General features: G+C 40.5%; 1 protein-coding gene across 1 annotated transcript in view; it reads left to right on the forward strand.

The window, feature by feature from the left end:
- Positions 1-1,893: 1,893 nt before the first annotated feature.
- The window catches only part of LOC125751969 (immunoglobulin superfamily DCC subclass member 3-like), a 40,743-nt gene continuing 30,401 nt past the window's right edge, over positions 1,894-12,235 (forward strand). Inside the window, exons 1-2 of the mRNA XM_049031444.1 lie at positions 1,894-2,257; positions 7,010-7,315. Coding sequence (XP_048887401.1) covers positions 2,200-2,257; positions 7,010-7,315 — 364 coding nt within the window. The 5' untranslated portion in view covers positions 1,894-2,199. The remainder of the gene's footprint in view (positions 2,258-7,009; positions 7,316-12,235) is intronic.

Consider the following 12,235-nt stretch of genomic DNA (forward strand, 5'->3'; position numbering starts at 1 on the left):
TGTGGCATATAACTAAGAAGAATTTAAAAAATCACTGTATAAGTAAATTAAATTGCGATATGGCTGGTGTTCACTTTTAAGTTGGTCGTGTTTCATTCAGCCATCCAACAAAGTAGTTTTCAATGTGACACTTACATAGTATCCTGTGCTTTTCAAAGTAAGGATCTCCACCTCCAACGACGCTGCTAGGCTGCGTGAAAAGGATGCAGAGCTTGCAGGTGGTGTTAGCAGGTAGACCCTTTTTTGAGATGTTTTCTTCTTGCAGTAGGCAGGTTGTCAGGCTGAGACCACCCCCCCCCACACACACACACACACACGCACACACCTACATGCAATCTATACAAACTGCTCTGATGTAAACATCTCAATAAAGAGCCTGAAGGTACCTTTACGTAATCTGTCCATAAGTGTTTTGAAATGTTTTTTTGCATCTACTCCCATTTCCTGTCTAGAGGTGCACACACACAAATAATTAGCAGACTAATGCTTTTCATACACTGAAGCCACCGAAATGGACAGTATATCCTTTGCCATTGACTAGAGATACCTGCACTATATGTTTTGAGGCTGATGGGACTGGCATAGAGTTCTGGTCTGCAGCAATATCTCTCCGGGGGTCTTGCTTTGTAACATAGTGCAGTTGTCATCTCTCACTATAAATTATTTAAGTATATGCAGTATCAAAGTTCCCCCTGAAATTTCAGCTGAGGGTATATTCTTTCTGTCTCTGCTGGGGCAATCAGCGCTGGGGAGACGCCTGGATCTCTGAAGGAGAGGCAGTGTGGAGTGTGCAGTTAAGTGGTCACACCAAGCTGTTTTTCAGCGCTGATGCTTTTATTGATATTGTTTTTATGCAGTATCAGTCTAAATATAAATGAATTAACCAACAGCTGACAGTGTTATAAGGGTTAGTACAATTTAATGTAAGTTTAATGAGACAATATGGTACGTGTCTTGCATTTTTGGCAAATCGTTCGATTGGGTATTTCATTCAATTAGTTGTACTAATCACAGATTCTTTGTAAATGTGCTTAGGAACTGATAGTATTACACAATTTCATCGTTAATATATCTGTCAGGCACGTTATCTTTTAAAGAAAGTTACCGATATTTATGTGTGAATTTATGTCTAATACGCACATATTCGTCTAGATAATAAATGTTGAATAAATCTGTGATACGGAAAACCAGCTGGAGCTTTACTGCTGATTGCGTTAGACAGATTTTTTTTTCTTGTTGTTCTTGTGCTTGTATGAGTTGATTGGATCTCAAGTTTCCAGTTTTTTATAATTGCGTATGACATATTGTTCAGTACCGGACATTGTCAGTAGAGGTCACTGCTTATTTTCTGCTTTTTTGTTTTCTGATTTTGGGTCTTGCGTATTTCTCCTTATTTTCTCATGCAGTATAATAAGACTATATTACCGCGTTTTATGTTTAAACTGAATATAGATGTTTACAACTTGCGAAAATAATAATGAAAGCTACAGCCCATATATGTTAATATTACTTCAAATGTCATCAAATCAACATACATTTCATTATTTTCTCTCCTCATTGACAATGCAAATAGAAAAGAAACGTCATATATTTTACTCCTTTATAAATGTGCTACATTGGAATTAATAAGTCCTTAATAGTAAAGTCGAAGTCATGGGTTACCAGCCAAATTAAATAATACATGACACTTAAAAACAGTTTGTTCAGTAATTGTAATTAATCTAAATTATAATTGAATTATAGTTTGTGGCACTAGGACCAAAACAATGCAATTGCAATTAAAATGGAAACACTGATACTGTAAAACAATTAATATTAAAAATCCCGCCTCTGTTTAGTAAGTGGTGAAGTCTTTTCCCAAGTGGTGCTTCCAGAAAGAAACCACGAATGAGGCAGGGGGAGGAGAGGAGGTGCAGGAAGGCGGTAGGAGGGAGAGCCCATGCGATTACTGGGAGGTCAGCGTTTTATTGCAGGCGTCGGGGTCTACTGATGGAAAGAAAAGAGGGAATGAACGGGAGAGATGCTGGCAATTTCTTTATAGATGTGCAAAATGGCGCAAGCAGATACTACTCCCACTAGTCCCGAGCTCAGAATATGAAGACCTAACCAGATGATTTCATCTATTCTGTCTTATTTTATTTTATTTATTTTTGCGAGTTTCGGTTTTTGACGGATCGTATTGTTTTTTAAAGACAGTAAATGGCTCCCAAGCTCAGCTTCCCATGCTTTCTTGGAGTACTCATAAGAGCTCTAGTGGGTAAGTGTGTTATTGACATCGCTGATATCGTTTTTGGTACTTGGGTGACACCTTTTTGGAACTGTGCCGTCTTTTGTCTTCATGTGGTGTAACCAGTGCCGTGAACATGGTTGGCCATTACGCTTGGCGCTGAACACTCCCACTGACCATGAACTTGGCTGTATCAGCACGAGTTCTTGACATTTTCAAAGTGTTTTTATTTGCATTGTTTTCGCTGCCTTTGGGATTACCGCCTTATATTAATGTGTATTGCGTATATTTTGCGATGAAGCTCAATTAAACACCAGTTTTAAATCGCATATGACAATTCATATTGCAGTCAACAGTAAATTTAACGCACTTAATTTCTGGTGGGTGGCATGATTTACAGAACCGCACGCGCCTGAAGAAAATAAACTAAAACAATAACAAAATGTTAGCATATTGTAAACGAAGTATTTTGAGTTTAGTGGTTTTTTCTCCTTTATCAGAGACTGATTCAGCTCTAACATCCAATTGTTTGCTGGTGTCACTCTCAGCATTTGTATTTGGTGAAACGATATGCTGCCCAAGCGCACAACAGCTAACAGTCTTAACAGCTGTGGTGCAAATAAAAAGCCGATTGTACTACTTTTGTCTCGAGACTTCGTGAAATACATAATGTACCATGAACGTGTTTCAGTGTGTCTTGCACATGTAGGCTAATCCATTCAGACAGAAAGGACAATGTATTTTGAATACGTGTTGTCATTCTATCCTTGGATGATTATAGCCCATCTATTTGGTAACTGTTTTGGTAACCTGATGCTCTGAATTATCGGCTGTAAAGCAGTAGGTAAACTTCGACAGTTATCAATCCATATTATGTATATGCCGAGTTTTTGAACAAGACTTTTTGTTTATTTAACCATTGCAATAGACCGCTTTCGGCATAACAAAGGCTGCTTGTATTCTCACTCTGAACCGGCAATTTGACCGCACGCAAGACCGTGTAGTATTTCTGCTGTATGACGTAATATTTGTGTTGTTTTGAATAGTTCGGGTTTTTTCCCCTCATTTAACTGAGCCTTTCAGGTGGGTTGGTTACTACAATTAGATGTGATTGCTCCTCTTTATTTCAGAAGAAACACCATCAATAGTAAAAAACCCAATAAAAAGGGCATGTGGAAGTAATATATAGGCTATGTGTATTACAGCCTATTGATATATATATATATATATATATATATATATATATATATATATATATATATATATATATATATATATATGTGTGTGTGTGTGTGTGTGTGTGTGTGTGTGTGTGTGTGTGTGTATAATGAAATCTATATAAAATGCATTATATTTGTTTTCCTTTTCATATTCCTTCCCCACTCCCCTCCGTCATGCATGTTTTTTAATTTCCCCATGACTTCACCTCTCACCGGGTGCAGAGGAAGCCCACTGGCATTTTTGTGAGGCAAACAATAACACGGTGCCTTGTGTCGGTTTATCAATTTCATTTTATTCAAAATTAATTATGTAAGACATCTATTGAAATATATGCTTGAAGGACTGATTCGATTTTGTTTTCTTTCTTTTTCAATCTTAGAATAGTAATTATATTTTGGACAGTATAAATTAACAATCAGTTGCAGCTCCAGTTTGTTTTCACAAACAATATTTCAGCAACATTAAAACGGGAAGCATTCGAAAAGGACAAGTGAAGTTTGTCACTGACTTCTTTCTAAGTGCATAACATAAAATCAGGATGGTTTTCTTAAATTACTTTCGTTGAGGCGATGAATCGTGTGTTTTCATGCAAATTGCGTCACATACGTGTGTTTGGAGAAGATGCGTCTGCGGTCACTGACCGACGTCACTCGCAGCCAATGAAAATGGGGGGACTCTGGGGCCGAGCAACGCCGGTGCGATCCTGCCCCGCCCCCCGGCTCTGCCGCTCCTTCCGTAGAAAGAGTGGAGAGGTGTTTTATTTAAAGACAAATATTATTATGTTCAATGTAAACATTTTCGTTTTTTAAATCAGATGTATAGTGACGTCGAATGATTCATTTTGTATATAAATTATTTTAATGCATTAAACAATATTATTGAACCTTCTTTCTCCTTTGCTCACACACATACAGAAAGGAAACCGATGTGTGTGTGTGTTTGGTATAATACTGTCTTATATTACCTAAATGTAACCGTACAGATGGCAAAAAGGCAGGACCTCTATTAAAAGCACTAATTTCCAATTCTTTGGCGTTTCGCGAAGCTATTAAATGAACTCTGCCTCGCTTTGCTTTGGACAGAGGAGTCTCATAAATGATTACATTTAAATGTGATGCGAGTGCTTGCAGCTGAAATACACATGCAATCTTCCCCTTCGTGTAAAAGGCTTGATTACTCCAGATTACTGTGGTGCCCTAAGGACCTGTAAGTCATATTGCGTTAAACCAAAGAGAACCCAATTGTTCTTGGACTAAAGAGAGCAGGTTTTTGTAACAAGCCCTCTTTGTGGTGATGATGCTCACTGATTACAACACTGTACTTATCAGGAGGGAAAGTGTGAACTGCCAGTTATAGAAGGTAGCATAATGGTCTGTATTTTCAAGTGTGATTTAATGAAGATTCTATATGTGCTAGAATTTGTAACTGGCAGCTGACATGAATTTCTATATACATTTACCTGACAAACCTTTAATAAATAACAGGATTAGATACAAAACTGGAAGTCCGTAAAACGTAAGAGTTGTGAGTCATGTCACAGAGAAAATAATGCCTTTGTTGACCTAGTTTTCGAATAGGCAAAGAAAATATGGCGATGCGAGAAATTACTTATTTTATTGTGTTATATTATTGTATTTTTTAAGTATTATAGTTTTGAATGTGTTAACTATGTTTATGTTTTCTCTTACATGACATATTAATTTCTAGTGCTAATTGTATTGGTGCTGTTCCAGACCAGCACAAAAAAATGGTGTGATGCATTGGAAAGTGAAACCTTCATTGCTCCTCTTCAGACGTGCCCCATTGTCCTTCTGCTCTCCATTTTGATTGGTGCTTCTTTTTCAGTGTTTAAGATTTTTTTTTTTTTAGATTTGGTAACAAATTACCAACAAATCAGAGGTCTGTGACAGGTTTAGTCCAATCCACCACTGCAATTCCACAACCTGCATACTGTCTCTGTAAGTGATTACCCATTCATCCATCCATGCATCATCCATCCATCCATCAAACTTTTAACTGTTTGTCACACGCTGGGTTAAGTAGGGGGGGGCTAGATCTTATCCCAGGTAGTATTGGATATAGGGTTGGGGTACCTCCTGGAGGACAAGATGCCATTCTAGTAAGTTATTATCTTACCCAAGTTAACACATGTGCTCCCAGTTAAGGGACAAATCAGGCTCTTTCTATTTCTATATTGCAAATTGGTGTGTGTGAGTGTATGGTGTGTGCGAGTCTATGGTGTGTGCGAGTGTATGGTGTGTGCGAGTGTATGGTGTGCGAGTGTATGGTGTGTGCGAGTGTATGGTGTGTGTGAGTGTATCATGTGAGTGTATGGTGTGTGAGTGTATGGTGTGCGAGTGTATCGTGTGTGAGTGTATCGTGTGAGTGTATGGTGTGTGTGTGTGTATGGTGTGCGAGTGTATGGTGTGTGAGTGTATCGTGTGAGTGTATCGTGTGTGTGAGTATCGTGTGAGTGTATGGTGTGTGTGAGTGTATGGTGTGCGAGTGTATGGTGTGTGAGTGTATCGTGTGTGAGTGTATCATGTGAGTGTATGCTGCGTGTGAGTGTATCGTGTGAGTGTATGGTGTGTGTGAGTGTATCGTATGTGAGTGTATGGTGTGTGTGAGTGTATCGTGTGTGAGTGTATCGTTTGAGTGTATGGTGTGAGTGTATGGTGTGTGTGAGTGTATAGTGTGTGTGAGTGTATGGTGTGAGTGTATGGTGTGTGTGAGTGTATAGTGTGTGTGAGTGTATCGTGTGAGTGTATCGTGTGAGTGTATGGTGTGTGTGAGTGTATGGTGTGTGAGTGTATAGTGTGTGTGAGTGTATCGTGTGAGTGTATGGTGTGTGTGAGTGTATGGTGTGTGTGAGTGTATCGTGTGAGTGTATGGTGTGTGTGAGTGTATGGTGTGTCAGTGTGCCTTGCGATGGGTTGGTATAATAGTAAGTTCAGCACTAAAGGGTAGGCGTCGTGTTGGCTGTGAGGTTCAACCCCCCTTCCTACTCCATGTGAAACCAGCTTATTGAAAATACGAATATCTATAAACTCAATTTATCTCAATTTAACCTTTTGAAAGAAAAATGTTCCTTTTTCTTTCTTTCTTTCTTTTACATTTCGATATTTATCATGGTGTCTGTGTTTCATCTTTAACCTCTGATCTAAGGCCTTCTGGTGAATAGAAGTATTTGCTTGAATCGATTTAATACATTTTATTTATCACAAGATGATTCATTCGGGATGTGGTTGAGGTTGCAGTAGAATCTTTAAATGGGTTTGCATGTTTGCACAAAATGACAATGTAAGGTGTTCCTGCAACTGGACCATAAGGTGCCCAGTACTCTGTCTATCTGTTGCCTAGTTTACTGTCTCAGTGAAAAAGGTGGCCGTTGTTTAACAAAAAGAACGCTAACTGTGAAAAAGACATTTGTGCTGTGTATGTGTACACATGTCCTTTGGGCTTTTGTCTTGGGGATTTATGGTTTTTCATGTTCTAATGTATGCAGTTAATTTTTGCTTGTAAGCTCCACCTAATCACTCATGTGTGTCTGCGTTTCTCCAGGTGTAACTTCTGGACCAGAGCTCTCCTTCACTCTGGAGCCAAGTGACATAATCGCCGTGCAAGAGCAGCCCCTCATGCTGCCATGCCAGGTGGACGGCATCCCGCCAATCACCACTCTGTGGAGGCGGAACGGCCGCTGGCTCACCGAGGACCAGAACTATGCCATGTTCGCCAACGGCTCTCTGCTGATTGGCCACTTTCAGAAGACTAGGTCTGATGGCTCGTCGGATGAGGGAGATTACGAATGCGTGGCCCAGAACTCCTATGGGCTGGTTGTGAGCCGCAAGGCACGAGTACAGGCTGCCAGTAAGTAACCACCTTCTGACCAGAACATGCTCTTAAAAGAATGGCAGTTTCTGAATCTCATTGGTTGCCATTTAATCAGGGGTTCTCTTCTGCCACATGGGGGTTTTTACGTCTCTGTTAAGAGGAATTGTTTAATAGGTGTTAATGTTTAAATCGGGTGCACTGCTTCAAGCCAATTATGATTCAAGTCTTATTCTCGATCTTAACCTTGATTGTGTACGTTTTTTTTCCCAGTCTGTTGGCCCCCGGTCTATTAGAACCTAATAGCTCAGGTTCATGTGAAGAAGGTTGCCAGGCTTTAGTAGATAAAGGGGATTTTTCTATAGCCAGCTAATAAATTGAGCATTGCATTGAGTCAGGAAGGTGCCGATTTCAGGGAATGATTTTGAGAAGAAGAAAGTAGGAGTTAGCAAGAGTAGCAGTTTGAAGAAGTCTATGCACCTTTTCTGTCAGTTTACTGTAAGATCTTGTATACCATTAATTATTATTTAATAATTCTTTAATGGTGCTACAAGCTTAAAACGTAGCTATCTACCTGTGTCTTGGTCTTCAGTATAATCACCTTTTTTTCTCTGGTCATTCATTGAAATCATTCGCTACTATCTCAGGAAGGGTAGGAAATGTTTATTAAACGTTTTTTTTTTCAATTGCTTCTTTCTGTCTCCTTTTCTCCCCTTCTTTCTGTTTTTGTAAAAACAATCTATCCATCTACTCACTTATCTCACATCGGCTAATTCTGTTTTGCTATTTATGTTGATACCTTTTGAAAAATGGGTGGAAAATGACTGCACTGTACTAAATACGCCAGCTCTTAGTTAATGGTGTGTTTATGCTGACATATGCCCCACTGGAGCAGTGTTGATCTCAAGCTGGTAGCAGCATGATGATCTGGGTGTGGAGAATGCCAGAGGGGATACTCATTATTCCACGAATATTCCCAGTTCTTCAGAGCATGCGGCACATGACACAATAAAAGTAAATGCTGACAGAAACACGTCGTCTTGTTCCCAGCTCTGGTGGAGTGTATCACAGTTTGTTAGGGGAAAAAAACATTAACTGGGGGATTTCTGATAGAGATTTGAGGTTGTTAAGGATATCTGCTCATCAGTGTCCCAGACAGACAATGTCGTAAATCAGGGTTGCCCAGTTCCGGTCCTGGAGGGCCAAAATCCAACACAGATTGCCGATCTCCCTGCTCAAACACATCTTAATCAGCTAATTACCAGATTTATTGGGTGTGTCTGAGCAGGGAAATCTGCAGAATGTGTCGCAAACTGGCCCTGCAGGACCGGAATTGGGCAACCCTGTCTTAAATAAATCAAAAGCAGAATGGATGATGTAGCTTAAAAGGTAGCCCATATGGTGCCCATTTCAGTGTCATTCCCAGGCTTCAGGCTGGGACGCTGCAGCATGCTGGGCCCAATATTTCGAACCTTGTCATAGGAAAAGCTAGTCGAGGTTTAGGCTATTGACCAATCAACACAAAACAGACACATGCAGAAAAAACTCACACCAAATGTTGTTGTCTAACATTATGCAGTGTAGGCAAGTTATTGCCCCTTTTAGATGCACAGCCATGTGTTTGGGGGTTGTCACTGTCGGCAGTATTGAGTCCTCATTTTCCCATAAACCCCCCCACCCCCCCAGAGGAGAACATTCAGAAAAGGTCAGATTTAAGTGGCATTTCTAACATTATGCTAATTTTACAATAGGGAAAATATGTAATCTGCCTCCTGCATGAATTAAAGGGTAAAAATCCACACTATCACAAAATAGTTGAGAAAAAAAATTACATTTAAAATGATAAACAACAATAAATTGGATTATTATATGATCAGAACTGTTTACATCATGTTTGTCAGTGATTTCACATTACCTGTGATTGCACCGGTGATTGCAACATTTATGCTCTCTATTATTTTAAATTGATTAATAATAATAATAATAATAATAATAATATTTGCCTCTGATTATATCCTATTATGATGATGTGGATTCTATTGCCGTCAAACCCTTGGATTACTTTACTACCCCAGCAACACCAATGACTTTCAGTGCTTAAACACTGCTGATAGGCAGAAGGGTCAGATTCTGTGACTCACTGCCATCTAACTCTTATGCTGATGGCTGCCATTTTGACCTGAAGTAATGAACGCTGTGCCGCTTTCCGGAATGACGTGCAGCGTATCTATAGCATCCATGAATTACTGGCCGGCGGCCATATATAATTATATATGTACATATTTAGGGGGCGGAGCGATGTATGTTTACTTAGCTTGGCAATTGACACCCAAGGTGCGGACGGGTCAGTGAGCTACATCTGCAGATCCTTTTATAAGAACAACTTCTCCCCTGAAGGCAGAGTGAAACGTGATTAAATGCGCATGGGGGTCACCCCTGTCAGCCTGCTCACCACTGCTCCTGGATTTGATCACTCATCGCACCAGTGAGAGTGAGAGACACATGTGGGGCTCTGTGACAGAACGCACATCCATGCATATGCACACATATCCGTAGGCCAATGCTGAAACAGGCACTCAAACTCCCTGGCTTAGAGATACACACACACACACACGCCTAATAAATATTTTTCTGTCTTTAACTAAAATAATTTTGCAAATCAGTTATTTTTGATTGTCTGCTTCCTGTAATCTGATATAGGCATAAATGTGTTTTTGCTCAGTAATTTTAATGTCTGGTTTCCCTGAAGCTTGCAGTTTATATGTGTTTTTACATCAGCGCGGATCTCAGCATTTTACCATGATTTATAATCCAGGGTGTATTTTAATGTAATCCAAGTTAAGTAATTCTCCTCGAGGAACAACAGCGGGACTTAAACCAACAACCTGTTGTCCTGCTGCTGAGTAGGCAGTTTGAGGTGCCATATTTCAGTGTTGAGTGGCTCCTGTCCAGCACGATGCAGGTGGTTCTCCCCCCGGGTAGCAGCCTAATTAATGCCCACGAGTCACAGCCCTTTAGAGCATAAGAACAATCTCAAGGCGCTTTCGTCCCGATGGAGAGAGCGGCATTTTGGAATAGTGGGTCTTTTTCTCCCTTAAATGGGGCTGAAATGTAGATTCCCTTTTAGCCTGCTGAAGATCAAAGACTCTTTTTAGGGGGCTTTCTCTGTGTAGTGTATTTGTCAGTGTCAGCGCTCATGCTCAATTTGTACTTTAACGTAATTTGCAGTATTACAGGCAGCCGGGCTGTCGTGCAAAGGATGTGTGTGATTAGTGAAGGCTCCTAACAGCCCCCCTTGGATAAAGAAATCCCCCCCCCCCATCCATAAATCGCTGTTCTTATTTGCTTGTCAGCCGTTTGTGTGAGCTCGCGGTCGGGAGCTGGTGTGGTGTGGGTCTCCTGTCAGCATGCTCAATCGCCGGGCCTTTCCAGGAAACACTTATTTTTGTAAATGTTATCTCTTTGAAGGTTTCTCTCTCCCCTTTCTCTACTGCTCATTAGCTTGAGCTCAGGAAGCTTTTTATCATGCCCGTCAATGGCAGGAGCGAGGCGATCGGACCCAGAGCGGCCCGCTTGTCCACGCCGCATCCTCTCTCTCTATACAGCCCCGTCCTCAAGCAACCGATCATCAAAAGCTTCCTTCACAAAATAGCTTTTACCATGAATCGAAAGAAGGCGCCTTTGTTCCGTCCTTAAGGATTCATTGGAAAGAGTTAAAGCTTTGTTAAGTTATAATTTATTTTTTTTCTCCACGGCCTATTCATGGGGCGAGACTGTAATTGACCTGGGAGCCCGAGTGTAGCTTTGCAGAAGTGGGATGAAGTGTTGTTCAGTGCAAATAGAAGAGGAATGGAAAAGCACTGGGTGAAATGAGGAGCTGTATCAATAAATAAAAATAAATGTGTGAATGTGCTTCAATGATACCTTACAGGTGACTGGACAATAAGCACGGTGATTCAGGGTAGTGTAAACATGCTACTTTCCTCTATTCTGTATTGAATTTCTCTATTCTGTATTATATGAATGTGAATTTCCTTCGCTGCATATTTTTCCTGCTTAATAGAAGATTCGTAAAGAGCTGGTGTCATGTCAGAAATCAATAGATATCCAGTATCTAGTGGTGCATGTAAAGAACATGATATATAAACAAGAAGCCTGGTGTTTGGGGCTTGCTGCCTGTTTGTAATGCCACAAAGAGGGTTTGGTGACACATAATCATCACTTTCAGTGCCAGTTTGCAGGCTGCTGTGAGAATCGGGAGAGGGTTTGGAAACTTTCTTTTGACTATCTGGGGGAGGGGTGATCTCTGTGGGCCCCCCTTACCCCCACTCCAGCCCACCTTTGCCCATCCATCTCTTTGTTGGCCCAGTTCAACCCCCCCTGAACCTCCCACCAGCCGTACTAGCTTATTGTGGGTCTTTAAAGCTGTGTTTGACACTTACCACTGTCAGTGAGCTGAATAACAGAACCTCGCAGATCAAGGGGCTGTCATAAGGGCAAGGAAAGGCACTGGGGTCACTGTAAGCCTCTATAATCTTAATATCGCAGGAGTGCAGAGAGCTACCCTTAGATCGGTACACAAGTGGATATTCGATGAATTCTAGTATTTGTGTAAAACTATGGTGTGTTTTGTTTTATTGACATTTATAAATGTTGCATCTTATACATGGGTATGTTTTGTAATATAATCCTACTCAATGGTTTGTGCTGAATTTGTATAAATATTAAAGGTGATTTCCAGATTATACTGATTCTGAGTTCTTAGCTCAATAACCGGAATTAAATCTGGAACGCAAACATCGTATTCCAGTGAAATTTGAAAACAAGCTTTGAATCGTTCTTCACTCCCATGTTTTTCATGGCCAGCTAACTTGGCTAGCCGTTAGCGTGATGTTTGTGTTTGTGCACGCAGCAGGTAATCGTTCTCATTAAACACACTGTCGATCCCAGTAGTGCTTT

This window comes from Brienomyrus brachyistius, chromosome 11 (genome assembly GCF_023856365.1).
Source record: "Brienomyrus brachyistius isolate T26 chromosome 11, BBRACH_0.4, whole genome shotgun sequence".
NCBI classification, from domain to species: Eukaryota; Metazoa; Chordata; class Actinopteri; order Osteoglossiformes; family Mormyridae; genus Brienomyrus; species Brienomyrus brachyistius.